Genomic DNA, 19,057 nt, shown 5'->3' with positions numbered 1-19,057 from the left:
ATTGTTTGAGAAAAAAATGGGCAGATTAAAAGGATAATTTTTTTGAAAAATTTAACAAAAAGTCGGCAAAAGATCGGGGAAAAATTGGGTTTAAGAAAAAACATAAAAAATTGTATAAAAAGAGAAAAACTATTTTTTTAAAAGTTTAAGGGTATTTCCATAGCATAGAGATATAAAGAGCAAATAAAATAGAGTTTAACCTATGAATTGTAGAAATTAATTTTTTGTTGTTTATATTCATATTGCTGATAGACAAATATTCAATTAACTTTTTAAGAGGGCAGTCACCAAATAGACCAGATAGTTGTCTCAGACTAGCCATTTTAAAGTGATCCAAGAATTTCATAGTAATTGAGGCAAGGAGTTTTGTAGGGTTAAGTCAATATTTTAGAAAGCTTACCAAATCATATTCCAACATTGCAATGCTTTATATCATAGCAACAAAAATCATTTGGGGAAAAAATTGGCAAACCAAAAGTACAAGATTTTTTGAAAAAATGGATAAAAATTTGGATTTTAAAAAATCGTAAAAATTTAAGAAAAATAGACACAAACTATTTTTTTAAAACTTAAGGGCATTTCCATAGCATAGAGATATATAGAGTAAATAAAATAGAGTTTTAACCCATGATTGTAGAAAAAAGATTTTTGTTGTTTATATTCATTTTGCTGATTATATAGACAAATATTCATTTAACTTTTTAAAAGGGTAGTCACCAAATAGTTGTCTAAGTCTGAGATCAAAGACTAGCTAAGTCTATGAAGTAGCTGAGATCAAAACTTATCAGACAGAGATCCAGCTATTGTTAGGAATTTAGTAAAAGTGGAAGCCATTTTGAAGTGATCCAAGACTTTCATAGTGATTGAGGTAAGGAGTTTTCTAGGGGTAGTTCAATATTTGAGAAAGCTTACCAAATCATATTCCATAGTTGCAATGCTTTATATTCCTTGATGGCAATTGGTAAGTCTTTTATATAGGGTAGAATTCAACAAAAGGCATTTGTTTAGCTGAAGTAAAAGATTAGCAAGCCGCTGGTTTTAGCAATAGCTAGCTTGTGACTACTATTTTAGGTACAGACAAATTTTAATGATTATGTGTCGGAGGCTCTTTTATTACAACTATGTAAGCTTGTTTGTTGTCATTCAGATTTATTTCGTTGAGCACTTTGGATGTATTGCTCACATAATGAATTGTATGTATTTGTTTGAGCAAAAATTAACTATATTAATTATAAATTATATATCATTTATCTATTTCTATATATATTATATATGTCTTTAGATGTTTAGTGTTGTGGTAGAAACACTCCATTGGTGAGACAGCCACTAAGGTTCAAACCCCTACTAGGCCAGCTCACGAGCTTTCTGCCTTTGTTGGGTCTTTAAGCTCGTGGGTTTGAACAAGTGAAGTGTGGGGAATGATGAATCCCCCGATTGACTCTGATCAAATATTTTGACACAGACATAAAGAACTAAATAATTGAAAATGAAATAGAAAAACTATATCAATCAATAACTTTATAGTTTAAAAACTTGTGACTTGGCAAAATTCAGCAGTCCCAAATTTGACTTGGACTCAATGACTGAACCAAAATTGTTTAACAAAACTTTTAAACATAAAAAAAAAAATACATTATTTACAAAATAATCTTAAAAACATACATAAATTCAATTTAGATATAAGTGATTTTTCGTTCATTTATAGATAAAAAAGAAGTTCAATACACATCATAGTGTCATATGATTATAAATTCCAAATCCATATTAATATTATACAAATTTCTTCTATAAACTCTTTTGATTAACTACAGTTACCAATAATGACCTCATAAGAAAGCTATATTAGCAACCACAAAACTTATGTTGTAAAATTAATAACCTCTTCAAAGAACTTTGCTAGAAACAGTAAAGATGTAAGCATAACTCCATTTTACCGTGAAGCTTTTTATTTTACACTTGGGGAATGTTTTGTGAAAAGAGAACCCACAGACATAAGAGATTATTTTGGGCTGTAATAGACATTAATTTGAATTTCTGTCATAAAGCTTTGAGATATATCAATCATCTGAACTGGGAAAATGAGAACAATGACATGATAATTGTTGTTCATCTCATTAGTATGAATGTACAAAACATAACAACTACCTACTTGATGAATAACCCCATTGTCTATCAGAGTATTAGCTCCAACGATGGCCTTATGTGATTGTATATAAATTCCAGTATAATCTGATACCTGTTCTCAAGAGTAATAATAAAGTCGAGAATGTAAATAAGAGTAAACCAACCAAGATCACTAATACATAAAATTGCCATAACAATGATAACCGTGAAAACAAATCCTAAGCCTACCATTTTACTTGCCATAACAACATGTTTTGTATTGATTCCAGTGTAAATACCCCCTAATTTTTCCTTTCCATGACATTTTATTGCCATGACCACCTGCAGAAAACCAGTCTATGAATAGAAATATGAAAAGAAAATGAAAGTAAGGCATGATTTGAATTCTTCTATGAATACCATTAACATCCAGTATACAGCCAGAGAAAAGCATTTGGGAGAGTTGTGGAATTTCAAAAAGATTTTTTTTCTAGGGTTTAATAATATTATGATTTATTTGACCTAACATAGAATAAAAACTTGAAAGATCACTTTAAAAACTAGCATGCTTAGTGGCAAATACAAATCTAAGAGCACATTGAGGTTTAAATATTCATTACTTAATCAGAAAAAAATGACGCCTAACCAATGTTTTAGAAATCAGATACAATGTTGATTTTAGTAATATAAGAAAGTAAAAATACGAGCTTGATTGTAGAACTACTTTTTGAGCTGCTAGAATTAGTGATCATCAGCACTGGTGAAAAAAGGGAAGGTTCAATGAACAAAATTGCTCTTGGTTTTCTATCCCAAGTGTGACTTTGTCAGAACTGCTTACATTTTCGTTTAGGTACTAGTAAATGTACAAATATGGGGATACACATGTGCCCTTGACCTAGTCGAATGTATTGAGATATGTGATAACTTGCTAGAATTCGCATACTTCTTAATTGAGTCATTTATAAGTTCTCAAGTATAATTTTAGTGTGCTAAATCAGCCTCATTAGAATTAGAGTACTAATAGTAGTACCTTATGATGGCTGTATAGGAGGTATTAAGTATAGAATCATTGTATTGTGAATTTTTTATTTTGTTCTTATTGAAGATTTTAGAAATGTAGTCTATTAGTATCAATAATTTACAGCATATTCTCATATTCTCTACGGTTTTATTCTTTGTGTCAATAAATTCATTACAAGTAATATTCGAATTTGATCTTGACATCCAAAAGGAAAGAAAGAAAACAATTCTTTTTAATTTAGTGTTGGAAAGTGATGCTGAAGAGATCTTCCAGTTCCACCGTGGCTTCCAAATTGGCATTCATCATGCACCGCCATGCCAGACTGTTAGTTTAGATTCAGTTTGCATTTCAATGAACTGTTAGGCTGTTAGCAGACTCAGTTGTGCATTTATATGCAGTTTCAAAAGAGAATGAAATGAATAATAAATGCAGAGACCAAAAAGAGTCCAGTTTCAATCTACTTTTAGGGATCATTTTGTTGTTGAGCTTGTTAAGCTTGTGATGAGAAAAAGACCTCTGTACTGAGGCACCATGTAATCCATCCATTAAATAAAGAGTTATTTTTGTGTGTGAAAAACAATATATTTTGTGTAACTGTTTGTGTTTTATTTCACTATATTTCTTTGTTGTAGCTGAGTTCAGTTTCTACATTTAGAAGGTCAAATTGTGAGTCAAAAATCTCTCTCAATTTGATGAATTTTTTCTAAAACGTGAAGAGTGCATCGAGGGCACATTGAAGCAACTCAGTCCAGAATTGAGGTCATTTATAACATTTGGAAGGAGTTGTTGCAACATTAGAGGAAACAGCGCTAGAACAAGGCCGACTCATATGCTGGCCGACCCCTACGTTTGGTGCCAAGACAGATATATAAAAGGAAGTCTAAATCACCCATGTAAAATGATAATGATTAATCGATATGTAGAATTTAATTTATAGCGATTCATCTATAAGCAGCGATTTATTAAAGGAAGCATTTGTTAAGGACAGCAACTATGATAAGTAATGTTAGTTCTAAACAACGGCAGCGATAAAAATTTTACAAAGGAAGTAATCAATATTAAAGAGAAGAGAAGCAACTAGTAAATGTGATATTAACTATTATTATGGGCAGCGATTATCTTCTGAACTAAGGCAGTAATTATTCTTATTACAATCTGTTTGAAAAGTCAGAAATTAATGAAAAAAAATTATGATTATTTAAAAGGACATAATCTTTTGAAAGGTTGTCTCTATTTTAAAAGAGATGCATACATTCATGAAATAGAAAAGATGTGATATGTGAACGAAATTCGTGGAGTAGATTGTGTGAAAAACAATAGAATATTATTTGAAGAAAAGCAAATCTAAGAGCGGATCTAGAGTAGGAAATATGAAGAGTATTGGAGAGTTGTTTTGAAGAAGATTAGAGCAGATATGTTCAGTGGTTTGCACATTTTCTATCTATGAGGTTTCCTAATCAAAGTCAAGATTAGATAGTCAAGAGATTGAATAGTGCAAATGGAAATTCAAAGTTGTTTGATCCAATTCAGAGGCAAAAGCATCAATTACCTTGTGTAAATGAATCCTATCAGTCTTCATTAGTTTTCAATGACCTACATTATGTGCATTTGTCATATCAATTCTTTGAATTGATTTCCATCAAGTAGGCCTTTCATCTTTCTACCTTATGCAGATTGTACAGCCTTTGAATCATGGGCTAGTTGATAAGATATGTGAAATCTTATTCAATCTGTTCGGGAATTTTATTTTGGTAAATGAAGTATTGGAAAGTGGTAAAGTATGAAAAATGGATCTCAGCAATCATACCTTCATGGGATCAATGACTCGTCTATTTGTCTTTGCAAGCATTTCAAATAAGTTTTTTCATGATCTTTCATTTTTTTTTTATCTCTATATCTATGTGTTCCATGTAAACCAGTTGATAAAATAACTGAATCATATTCATTCACAAAGATATTAATAATATTCTATTATTTTAAAAATAAATCCAAGGAACGATATTGAAAAAGGATGCTGTTATAGACATCAATGCTGATAAAGAGCACAATTTATATACATTCTAGTTTTCTATGGATAGAATGAAAATCTTCATTATGAAAATGAATAGTAATATATTAATATACAAAATAAAGGAAAAAAATATATACAAAGGTATATGTCCCCCTCCTAAGCACCTCATTCCCTCTCCTACGAAAAGACCTAAAAAACCTACTCCATTTGGGATTCCACCAATTGCCCATCGATCAAATGAATGACTTGTTTCAGCTAATCCTGGTATACCTTTAATCAAGATTATGTCATAATATATGTCTATATAAGCTCAACAAAAAGACCAGTTATATACAATATTAATTGATTGATCCATAATAATCTTCATATGAGACTTTGTTTTATGATATACATCCTGTGATAAGAAGTAAATAGGTCTATATGAATACAGGCAATCAATATACCAAGAAATGCTATACCAACTGAGGGGATTTCGTCTATGAAAAATTTGGACCAATTCTCTAGATGTTTCTTATCAAAATGGGTCATCGATGAAGTAAACCATTGAGATAATATGTCAAAACTCATTCCCCTTCAAAAAAAAGGAACTCCTATCAATCCAACAAACAGAGTAAATATTCCTAACACAAGTTAAAAAAATAGCATTGCCTTGCCTGATTCTTTCGAATATACAAAAGATCCTTTATAAAAGAAAGGATAAGTGACAACCAAACCCCCGTTCTTTTGGTACAATGCTTCCATCTTATTCGAAAATTGAAATGCTTCTTAAGAAAAGGAATTATTCCTTCCTATGATTTGATTCCACATAGAATCTGCTCTTGTTCTATTTAATATCTTGGATTCCTCGTCTCCCCACATAGAAGTCAAATATAATGTAATATGGACCTTGTTATATGAATTAACTAAATTTATGTGGAAGTCCCCTTCAAAAGTAAGTTTTTACATACGAAACATGTAAAAGGCAATTAATCTTGATGTGAACCAAGTTATCCCCCCAAAAATGAGAGAATATAACTTACTATCACTAAGAATTTGGTCTTTAGACCAAAAACAAGCAAAAGGTGGAATACCAAAAAGAGAAAGTGTCCCTAAAAGAAAAATGATTCCTGTAATTGACATATATTTCCTCGAACCACCCATAAGAGCCATATTCCGACTTTTACAAGGGCAATATCCAACAATAGGTTCCATGGAATGGATCACTAATCCGGATCCTAGGAACAATAATGCCTTGGAATAAGCATGTGTAATCAAATGGAACAGAGAGATTCAATAGGAATCTATCCCTAGAGTTAACATCATGTAACCTAATTGAGACATAGTAGAATAAGCCAAACCTCTTTTAAGATCTTTCTGAGCGAGAGCTATAGTAGCTCCCAATAGAGTTGTTATTCCACCCATCCAAGAGATAAGATACATTATTAAAGGTCTACTTCAACCAATATACCTTTAGGCACGACTGTACATAATGTCGAGGTACAAGTTGGAAAAGGCGGACAATTAGCTAGAGCAATGAGTGCTGTGGCAGAATTGATCACAAAAGAAGGTTGATTAACCAGATTAAGATTATCATATGGGGACGTTCGTTTAATATTTGAGAACTGCTCAACAAAAATTGGGCAAGTAGGCAACATTAAATGGAAAATTAGAACTTAAAGTAAAGTTGGGTCAAAACGTTAGCTAGGTAAATGTTCTAAAGTAAGAGGAGTAGTTATGAATGTTGTGGATCATCCTCATGGGGGTGGTGAAGGAAGAGCTCCAATTGAAAGAAAAAATACCCTGACCCGTTGGGGCTATAGTGCACTTGGAAGAATCGAAAAATAAATAAATATAGTGATGTTTCAATCCTTCGTCGACGTAAGTAAGAATAGTTGTAAATCCATTTTTTATTTTCTATCAACAAAAAGAAAGGTAATTAACCATGACACGTTCACTAAGAAAAAACAATTTTGTATCTAAAGATTTGTTGAGTAAAATAGATAATCTAAACATGAATAAATAAAAGAGGATAATAGTAACCTGGTCCCGGTGATCTGCCATTGTAACCGCAATGATCGGTCATACCATTGTTGTTCATAATGGAAAGTCACATTTATCCATTTTTATAATAAATGGTACGATAAACCACAAATTAGGAGAATTTGCACCTACTTCCATTTTCCAGGGACATGCGAAAAAGGATAAAAAATTGATAAACGAAAAAATAAAAAATAAAATAAAAGCAACAAAAAAAAAAAAAGAGAAACGATGAAAAAGTATTGTTGTAAAAGGTATACATTAATTCATTGTGGAGGATGAAGATGAAATTTATAAATAGGGTTTAAACTAGAAAAATACGAGTTGTAGTTAAACATGTACGTATGTCTTCTAATAAAGCACGTAGAGCAGCTTATCAACTTCGTGGTTGTACCTATATGGAGGCACTTTCGATACTGAATTGAATGCCTCATAGAGCATGTTGTCCCATATTAAAAGAACTTTGTTTTGCAATCGCAAATGCATATCACAATATGAATATAGATAAGGGCTTTTTATTTGTCCTTATGACTGAAGTGAATGAAGGTCCTATTTTCAAAAGATTTCGACCTAGAGCTCAGGGGTGTGGTTATCCAATACATAAACCCACTTGTCATTTAAGTATCATATTGGAGCATGTAATTGACTTTAACTCAATTATGGTGAAAAAAAAGAAACAAAATATCCAAATAGATGGAAGCATAATCCATTTATGTCGCAAATATACTAAGAGAAAAAAAATACTATAAAAAAATATGTATGGGAAACAAATAAATCCACTTGGTTTTAGACTTGGTTTTACTCAAAACCATTGTTCCCTTTGGTTTGAAGAAATGGATTATTCCGAAGATCCTCGAGAAGATGAGAGAATATATAATTGCATTGAAAATTAAGTACAACATATAAAAGTTCCATAAATTCTAGTTATGGAGGAATTACACATAGAGAAATTCTGAAACAAATTGAATTGATTTCGGTAAATATATATATTGCATTTGTCAACTTGTTTATCGAAAAAAAAGGCCAAGAAAAAAGAAACAAAAGATGAAAAAGAAGAAATTAAGCAATTAAGAAAGGAAGTACAAAATATGCTTGTACAAAGTATGCTTGAATATGTAAATAGAAAACTTGTCATTTCTATAGAAAAAGTGGAGAAACCTTATAGAGAACCCAAAATTCTTGCAGAATATATTGCTCTACAACTAAAGGAGAGAGTTGAAATAAGAAAAATAATGAAAAAAGCTATTAAACTGGCTGAAAAGGCAAATGTACAAGGCATTAAAATAAAAATTAAAGGGCGTCTTAGCAGAATTGAGAGAGCTCGAAAAGAATCGGCTATGCAAGGTAGAGTGCCCCTAATTGATTATTGTTATTATGCGCTTCAAACCCTCTATGGATTATTGGGGATCAAAATTTGGATCTTTGTTTAAGATGAGCAATATCTTTCTATAATCTAACCTTATAAATCTTAAATTCTATAAGACCAAATAAAAATAATTAAATATCTTGGAGCAATGCTATGCTTAGTGTGCAACTCGTTGAGATCAAGCTTTTGGTTCTTTTATAAAATGATAGAGAACTCCAAATAAAAACAAATTGGTCTTTGGTATATTTGTTTTATATTAATTACCAAGATCCAATAAGCTAGTTGTTTCAATATAAATAGTTCTATCAAATAAATGAAAGACTTTTTTCCACAAAGAGACAAACATATATCTCTTGTAAAGAGAAAAAAAGTCTTTGCTAATGCAAGAAAAGAAAAAGGGAAGGAAGGAGAAAAAGAAAAAATGAAATCTTCTTCTTTTCAGTATTGTATGGTTCATAAATCAGCCCAAAGAGCAGTGTGATAAAGCATAAGAATTATCCTAATTATTTAAATCTAATTTATGAGTGAGGAAAAAGAGCTTCGAATTGATGGAAACTAAGAAAATTGATTCTTGTAATAAATATAAATAAGAGCTCCATTGCAGAGGGTATACCTAAGCAGCCATTTGAAAGCTATGGGAACCATGGAACCTGTGACTGCATAAGATCACATAGAAATCTGAATCATTCATTGGATAGGATGGCGAAATAAACCAACAAAGAATAAATTTCTTTGGAGTCCATAAGTCGACCCCAAATATCTTACAGTTAATATTCACCTATAAGATACTTATTGGGAAGTACCGATATATAATAAAAGAGGTATTTGTATCCTCATATTATATGTATAATATATGTGTAATGAGTAAATACAGATTTATTCCTAGGACCTCAATATTTAGAATCCATAGTTGCCATAGATTTTCACAAGGAGCCAGATGAGAAGAAACTTTCATATCCGGTTCTAAAATAGAGATGGGATTCAAATAGTATTATACAACCATTGACTAGAACCCAAAAGAACGAAATTTTGTCACCAACACAAGGGAAGAATCAAGGGAATATCTTCTCGGGGTAATCGCATTTGTTTTGGTATATTTTCTCTTTAGGCATCAGAACTTGTTTGGATCACATCTGGGCAGATATAAGCAGGACGATGAGCAATTTCTCGTTATGCCTGTCACAATGTAAAAATATGGATATATATTTCCTGAACAAACCTATTAGAACGAGACCTACAGAAATACGTATGGGTTTGGGGAAAGCCAAGGGATCTCCATAATATTGGGTATCCATCGTCAAACCAGGTCGAATACAAAAATTTATTGATGAAATAGGGGCAAACAACTAAGAGGGGGGGGGGGGGGGGGGGGTGAATCAGTTGTCTCAAAAAATCAAGCAACTTAAACTTATTCTCAAATGCATAAATCAGCAACACATCATAAACACACACAACACCAAAAATTTTGATGTAGAAACCCGGTTAAGGGAAAAACCATGATGGAGATGAACCCACAAAATAGGTATACTCTGTTAGAAGTATTACAATGAGGAATGCACATGCATTCAGGCACACTGCCTAAAGCTCACTGCTCAAAATAAGAGGGGCTCACTGCCTATACAATCAATCTCGAATCACATCCGAAAGTTACGAACTAGGAAATAACATCTCATTTATGCCTGGTTCAGTTCCATTGAAGCACAAAACAACTTTCTTCTTCACACTTCTTCTCTGCCTTCAAAAGATGTATACATTCAGCGCACATACACACTGATCCACACTCATGCTCGAATACAAAGATATTACATTTATTTATACATGACATCAACCTTGTCATCATTTCTCTAAGGTTGGCTCAACACTCATCACCTAATTACAAAAATATAACCACACTCAATACAATATTACATGCCGACCAAGCAATGTCAATCAAGACATAGCACGGACCCAATATTTCGTTTCAAACATGTTACACCTCCAAAAATTATTCCTCGAACATCCGCAACACGCTACAAGCATCTGGTCAGCCAAGATCATGAAAAGCATCAACATAACAAGTAAAAACATCAATTACGAGCTCAACGATCAATGCAGACCACCAACACAAAAGGCACATGATCCAAAAACATCCACAAGCATCATGAATTACCATAGCAACATCCTCACAAACACAAATTACTGGAATCACCAGCATCTTCATACCAAACCTCGGGAACACTAACTGCAATGACTGTCAACCTTGAAAAATCACTTGCGGACCTCCAAACCACAAACCACTTGAATTGAGGACACACCAATGTCCCAAACATATCTCCAAATCCGAAAAACAAGATATTACAATGCAGAGCAATGGAGATCAAAATACTGTCACCACTGAACAACTGAAAAACCAGCCACAACATAGATACCCATAACTCAATCAAGTCTCCATGCGGACCTCTAAAAATTGAACTGAATCAACTATAGACAACCCTCTACAAACACTTTAATCCACAAACTCTAATCTTCATCATGCTAAACAAACTAACTCACTGAACTTCACTGCACCACTGTCTCAGATAGAGAAATATGTTGACAGCAATGACAACACATCTCTCAAATATCTCTCAAGCACATATTTGCAACATTCTTCTAACAATTTCCACAATCTCTAATAGTTATATTCTTTCAAAGTCAAGTTTTCAAGTCATCAATATTATAGCAATTTTTTTCATCAACAACATTTTGGATTATACTTCATGATCTATCCTTAGGATGAAATAGCTAGAGAGCAAAAATGAGAGGATAGCTCTCATGAGATTAAATAGAGCCAAGGGAGGAAAAATAAATTGCCCAAAACAGAAGAAAAGGAATTAAACGCAAACCAATTACAAGAATGGCCAAAAATAAAATTGACAATGAAAATAAAACAAGGGGTAAGGGGCCACTAGAAAGCTATTGAAATCTTAAAAATAAAAAGACCTAACATATAATTTAAATAAGATAACTCGACTTAAATATTGGAACTTCAATATAAATATTAAAATATTTCTATTGGTATATTACAATAATGTATATACACATTTTAAAATTCAACTTATAAACATATAATATTTGAAAATATTTAAGAATATTAATCTATATAAAACAAATAACTATCGATAATGTAGATAAATATCACACCATAAACATAAGATAACTATAATACAAAAAATATATAAATAATTCTACTAGAACATATAATATCTATAACATGAAAAAATTATAAATAAAGTTAATATAAATGACATAATTACATCAATTTAAATATAAAAATCTACAAATTAATATTTATATTATATTTTATAAAATAAAATAAAGTTATCTATCAATTAGAAATAGTACGGAATCTACCTAGAAGATAATAATGCATTTAGAAAAGATTCAAATTAACCTATTGAATCTATAAATAAATAAATTAAGAAAAGAAACAACATCAACATAAACAAAGAAACATAATTCAACAAATGACTCAGCAAAAATAACAAATAAACATATTATATAAATAATTATAGATACAACAATTAAATAACTCAACTTTTATATACAATGCTTACATTTGATATTAGTTAATAAATGCAAGAATCTATATATATTATTACGCCGAAGGCATACCCTATTTGAAGTATTTGAAGTAGCTTGAAAGATCAATGGTCAGAAGTTCCGCAAAAACGTGCAAGACGATCTAGATAATCTTCACCGTTTATTTTCGTTGGTAGTTATAGTCCGAAGATGTTCGATGTTCCCAAATAGTGGTTTAGTACGTCGTTAACTATCCGCCAACATAGGCGGGGCTTCTGCAAAATTGGTAGCTTTGAAACATGATATGGACATCCATCAAAGCATACTAGAAGGGGGTAAATGATTAGACATCTTGGTTACAAATGCTTTGGCAGATGTATACAAAATGCATAAAGGAAATAACAATGCAATACAAAGGAACAACTGATTGAAAATCAATTATCAGATTTCTGATTTCATTAGCAGCAATTATTAAATGCAATAGATTAATGAATTTCAACACAATAATGCCAAATATGGCCTACCAGAGGTCCACGCCTTGCCTGGAGACTGTGTTATTGACTAAAATTGAATTGAAGTAGACTGCTGCTACAAGTATCTCCAACGCTCATCAACAACTTTCATGAGCTTTATTCATCACTCTAATAATTAACAAAAACAATTGAGGAGGTAGAATGCAAATATGAAGCTTTTCCCAAATTCTTGCTAGGAGGACCACCAGGATTTGGCACCAAATTCCCAATGAATTGTTGATAGCTCCCAAATAAGCTGAGATATGATCAATCTATTCAACCAACTGACTTTCCTATTGCCTGACAATGATTTTGCACACAAACCTTGCCTCCAAAACCTTCTAATTTATTTTATTGCAAACCCTAGGCTACTGAAATGGTACGGCCAACATGGGGAAAAGGTACGGTTTGCATATACATCAAATATGAACTGAAAATTCACAAATATCTGCCTAGATCTGATCGAATGTTTCAAATAATGCTGATTCCAAAGTTTGCTTGCAGAATGGGCCCTTCAATGGCCTAAAACAAGCTTCTGGTGTGTCCCACGTGGTGCCTGTAGAAGGGATTCCATCCTTCTGAAGTCAAATTTGAAGGGATTTCGTCCTTCTAAAGTCAAATTTGAGGGTATCGTCCCAAACTTGATGATCTGTGGAAAGTTGCAGACCTGCAAATTACCAATACTACAAAAATAACCAATGTCTAATGACTTCCAAAAAACCCTTTCCATCTCTTTAATCCTCTTGCCCTAATTCGTAGCCCTAAAAGCATCTTTTTAAGATTCCAAATGGAATCTTAATCCTCCAAACTTGTATGCCCAATTTGAGGGGTTATTTGTCATTGAAGAGGGGCCAATTTAATATTATAAAACAACCTGGGTAAATGTGCCAAGGTAATTTCATAAAGTTGTTTTATTATAACTTGTAACTTAACTTTTTCTATTTTTAGAAAAAGTGCTTTTATAACTTTAATTTATAAAGTTACTTTATTAACTTACCAAAGTCATAAAAATAACTAAGTATAAGATTCCCTTTGGCAAGTAGATCATCCCCAAACACAAGAATTCACCCTTGGAGATGGGTGTGAGGTGAATTTCCCATCCTGATAGATCACTCAGGAAGTGGGGACATTACAGTCCTCCCTTCCCGGGATTGCTTGTCCTCAAGCAACTGAAGAGATGGATGCTACAAGATAGCTTCACCTTCCCAAGTGGCATCCTCAATAGGTAAATCCTTCCATCTGATCAAATATTCCCGAACTACCCTGTTACGTAAACTCTTCTCACGCTGATCCAATATCTCAACAGGAACCATAATCAACTTACCCTCCTCATCCAAGGGTGGAAGAACTGATGAAGTCACTGTACTCTGTCTGATTGGCTTCTTGAGGCAAGATACATGAAAGACATTATGAATCCTGCTCTCGGGTGGTAGCTCAATCTCATATGCTACTTCCCCAACTCTCCTCAAAACATGGAACGGACCATAGAATCGAGGTTTGAGTTTCTCGGCCCCACTCATCTTCATAGAACTTTGTCGGTAAGGTTGGAGGCGCAAGAACACCATGTCTCCAATCTCAAATGATCGCTTGTCTTGGCTCTCCTAAAGCCAATCCTGTGCCAATGGTACCCTACTATCTCCAAGTGCCAAATCCATGAATGTCATGGCCTCGTAGCCATATAGTGCATGAAAAGGAGTCATATCAATAGACATATGATGTGTCGTGTTGTAGCGAAACTCTCCCAAATATAACCAACAAACCCATGTACGCTGCTGTCCTAACACATAGTTGCGAAGATACCCCTCAAGCCACTTGTTCACAACCTCTGTTTGCCCATCAGTTTGAGGATGACAGCTGGTGCTAGGTGTCAACTCTGTGCCGGTAAGTCTAAACAACTCCTGCCAAAAAGAACTCATGAACCGGCTGTCACAGTCACTGACAATGGTCTTTGGAAGACCATGGAGCCTAAATATTTCTCTGAAAAACAAATCAGCAACCTATGAAGTTGTATAAGCTACTGCTATGGGAAAGAAGTGAGCATATTTTGTCAATTTGTCCACTACTACATATATGCAATCTTTCCCTTGCACCTTGGGAAGACCCATGGTGAAATCCATTGAAATTTCAGTCCATTTTTGCTCTGGAATGGGTAATGGTTGTAGGAGACCAGCAAGGTATGTATATTCAGTTTTATTTTGTTGGCAAGTAATATATTCCCTAACATGTTGTAAAACATCATCTTTGAGGCCCTTCCAAGAGAACCTTTCTCTAATCTGCCTATAGGTCTTACCATACCCTTGATGTCCTACTACAGGAGCATAATGAAAAGCATGTAAAATCTGATTTTTCAATTTAGATTTTGGAACTAAATAAATTCTCCCCTTGTAGATAATCACATCATCCACAACTGTGTACCTATCATCCTGAATGATCCCATCCATAATTTCACATGCATGCTGATTTTTGGAATTCTCCACTAAAAGTTGAGATTTCCAATCAGCTGAAATCTCACTCAATGAACAAAGAGCAGCAATGGATGGCTTCCTAGATAATGCATCAGCAGCTACATTGTTTTTTCCCTTGACATATTCAATGTCAAAATCATATGCTTGGATCTTACTGACCCATTTTTGTTGCCTTTCATTGAGATCTTTTTGTTCTAAAAAGTACTTAAGGCTATTATGATCAGTTTTAACAATGAATTTCCTTCCCACTAAGTATTGTCTGAATTTTGTGAGAGCATGCATAATAGCCAACATTTCTTTATCATAGGTAGAGTATAATTTTTCACTGCCCTTCAATTTTCTACTCTCATACACAATAGGATGATGATTTCGCATAAGTATTGCACCCACACCTTCTCCTGAAGCATCACATTCAAGCACAAAAGGTTGGGTGAAATCCGGAAGTGCCAACACAAGATAAGTGCTCATCACCTGCTTAAGCCTATCAAATACCTCATGTGTTTCCCAAGTCCATTTGAAAGCCCCTTTCCTGGTGAGATCTGTCAAAGGTGTTGCAAGCTGAGAGTAACCTCTAACAAACTGCTTGTAATAAGCACATAAACCAAGAAATCCACACAACTCTGAAATGTTCCTGGGAGGTGGCCAATCAATAATAGCTTGGATCTTCTCCTGATGGACTTTCACTCCATCAACTCCTATCACATGATCCAAGTATAAAATCTCAGTGAGTCAAAATTCGCATTTGGACATCTTAGCATACAAAGACTGAGATTCCATAAAGCTCAACACCTCATCTAAGTGCCTCAGATGTTCCTCCCATGATCTGCTATAAATCAATATATCATCAAAGAATGCCAACACAAATTTACGCAGATGCTTATTAAATATGTGGTTCATGCATGATTGAAATGTAGCAGGGGCGTTAGTGAGACCGAAAGGCATCACTAAGAACTCATAATGATCGTAATGGCATCTGAAGGCTGTTTTGTGAATATCAGACTCCCGCACCTTAATCTGGTGATATCCTAATCAAAGATCAATCTTCGAAAAATAAACTGAGCCATGAAGCTCATCCAACAACTCATCTATGCGTGGAATGGGGTACCAATTCTTAATGGTTTTCTTATTAAGTGCACGGTAGTCAATACACATGCATAAGGTCCCATCCTTCTTCACCAACACAACTGGAGAAGCAAAGGGACTAGAGCTCGATCTAATGAATCCCATGTCGAGAAGTTCCTTGATGGTCTTCTCAATCTTGTCTTTGTAGGCCTTAGGATAGTGGTAGAGAGTGGTCATGATTGGTTTTGCTCCATCCTCTAGTTCTATCACATGCTCAAAGCCTCTATCTGATGGTACACCAGGTGGTATATCATCAAACACCACCCCATGCTTATCTAAAATCTGTTGTATATCAATGTGATAAGATTTTCCATCCTGAGATGAAGGTGCTTTAGATGAAATAAAGCACTATGTAGCCCAAAGGATATCTTTGTGCCTGATAATAGTCTCCATCCTGCAAGAAGAAACCTCCTTGGGGCCTCCATCCGACAGTGCCCTCAAAATTCTCTTCTTACCATCAGCTAAGAACTCCAACTGCATCCTACTGTGATCAATGACATATCTGCCAATCCCCTGTAACCACTGCATATCAATAACTGCATCATAGTCCTCTAATGGTAAAACATAAAAATCATCAGTTAGAATGTAGTCTCCATCTGGATACAGAGCTGAGGAATCCTCCTGGTACAACCCAACACTGCACCATCTGCAACTTTCACACCAAATCCCGAAAATTTCTCTGTTTGTAACCCACGTTTCTCTACCCAATGTTGATCAATAAAGTTGTGGGTTGCTCCAGTATCTACTAAACACACTATACGCTGCCCCTAAATAGTTCCCTTCAATTTGAAGGCATGGAACTTTGGATAACTGGAAAGAGTGGCCATGGTGACATTGGCCATAGCCTGTGCATCAGTAGAATCAAGCTCAATCTGGGGAGTCTCAATATGCTCTCCCTCATCATCAGTGTCCTGAATGTACTCATCCTCCACATCTAAGCTCACTTCAATGAGATGAGCTTTGCCTTTGCCAAGGCACCTGTGTCCCAGTTCCCAAGGTTCCTTACAAGTAAAACACAGTTTCTTCCTCAATTCATTTCTAGTCTCCTGATCAATCCTAGGAGAAGATGTGTTACCCTTTTGTGGATTGAAAGGCTTCTCGAAGGGTTTGGAATTGCTGGGAAAAATTTTGTTTTGCTGAAAAGTAGAGGATGGTGGAATAGTGTCCAGATCTAATGTGAGCTAAATAGCCTCCTGTAGAGTCTTAGGCTTCAAGGCCTTAACCAAACCATGGTATCTCTCATGAAGTCCCTCTATGAAGAGCATTACTACCCTCCTAACAGGCATCTCAGGCACCATCACTGCTATACGCTGAAACTCATTAATATATGACTCCACATGTCCCGATTGTTTCGGGAGAGCCAAATCCCTGTAATAGAGTTCCACATCCTTCCTGTCAAATCTGGAAATCAGCCTCTCTGTGAACTCTGCATATGAATGAATAAGGGCATGATTCTGTGTGATCAACCCATGGTGCCACCAATCATATGCGACAACCTCCAAATGTAGGACAGCGAACTGTATGGCTTCATTTTCAGCCATAGGCTTCAAGGAAAGATATATATCCAGCTTATGAACCCACACCCATGCACTAATGGAGCCACTGCCATCAAAAGTGGATAAAGTCAGCTTGTCTGTAGCCTTCTTCAAATCATTATTCCATTGTTGTTTGGGTCCCCTATCATTCTGTCCCATCATGGAATCACGACGCTACATACAATATTGATGCAACAGAAATGCATCTCTAACATGTGCTGGTAGACGTGCCCACTCATCGCTAGCAGCCATAACTGTGTCTTGAAAGGTGATTCCATTATGTGGATCAGCCAACGGTGGTTCATCTCTAGGAGTGAACCGTCGGAGCATAAGCCTATCTGTTGTCCTAGTATGGGTCTTGTCTCTTCGTGGTGAGATGGATGCATTACTCAGGGAAGATGGAGTTCTACTGCTGCCCCTACTTCCTGAAGTTGATACTGTCCTGCTACAGCTCTTGTGCCTTCTCCTATTATTTTCCAAATCCATTCCATCAAGTGTGTCCTGTAACCTGTTGATTGCTTGAACAATTCTTGGTTGTGCTTCAGCCAAGCTCCTCATAATCTCATCAGGATTGAGTGGAATCTGTCTCTCCTGTCTGGGTGGGCTCCTCTGTCCTTTTGGTATATCACCCATATTAGTCTCAAAGAGTGGTTCTGTGACAAAATTTAAATCCACTCTAGGTCTCCTGCGTGTGTAATATCTCCGGTAGGATCATTGCTCTGATACCACTGAAAGATCCTTGATTATAATTCTGCTCCAAACTGCTGAATGTTTCCAATTTTGGTTCTTTGACCAGCAAATGTGTTTTTGGATTTTTGTAAGTTTTTAAGTTCTTTGGTTGTTTTTGGGGTTTTGACAATGCATAAAGGAAATAACAATGCAATACAAAGGAACAACTGATTGAAAATCAATTATCAGATTTCTGATTTTATTAGCAGCAATTATTAAATGCAAGAGATTAATGAAATTCAATACAATAATGCCAAATATGGTCTACTAGAGAGATTAATGAATTTCAACACAATAATGCCAAATATGGTCTACCAGAGGTCCACGCCCTGCCTGGAGGCTGTGTTATTAACTAAAATTGAATTGAAGTAGATTGCTGCTACAAGTATCTCCAACACTCATCAACAACTTTTATGAGTTTTATTCATCACTCTAATAATTAACAAAAACAATTGAGGAGGTAGAATGCAAATATGAAGCTTTTCCCAAATTCTTGCCAGGAGGACCACCATGATTTGGCACCAAATTCCCAATGAATTGTTGATAGCTCCCAAATAAGCTGAGATATGATCAATCTATTCAACCAACTGAATTTCCTATTGCCTAACAATGATTTTGCACACAAACCTTGCCTCTA

At 34.5% G+C, this 19,057-nt stretch overlaps 1 protein-coding gene across 5 annotated transcripts in view; it reads right to left on the bottom strand.

Annotated features, from left to right (window-relative positions):
* The window catches only part of LOC131061578 (2-isopropylmalate synthase B), a 55,754-nt gene that overhangs the window by 4,579 nt on the left and 32,118 nt on the right, over positions 1–19,057 (bottom strand). For 2 of the 5 annotated variants that reach the window (XM_057995337.2, XM_057995338.2), the window contains exons 4-5: positions 2,353–2,445; positions 2,150–2,236 (exon numbers count right to left, since the gene is read on the bottom strand). The exons of 2 other annotated variants lie outside the window; for them this stretch is intronic. In XM_057995337.2, coding sequence (XP_057851320.2) covers positions 2,150–2,236; positions 2,353–2,445 — 180 coding nt within the window. The remainder of the gene's footprint in view (positions 1–2,149; positions 2,237–2,352; positions 2,446–19,057) is intronic. One more of the 5 variants, XM_057995339.2, reaches the window with a different exon arrangement.

This window comes from Cryptomeria japonica, chromosome 6 (assembly GCF_030272615.1).
Source record: "Cryptomeria japonica chromosome 6, Sugi_1.0, whole genome shotgun sequence".
NCBI lineage: Eukaryota > Viridiplantae > Streptophyta > Pinopsida > Cupressales > Cupressaceae > Cryptomeria > Cryptomeria japonica.
Note: the sequence above shows the minus strand (reverse complement) of the source record. Positions and strands in the feature narration are given on the sequence as shown.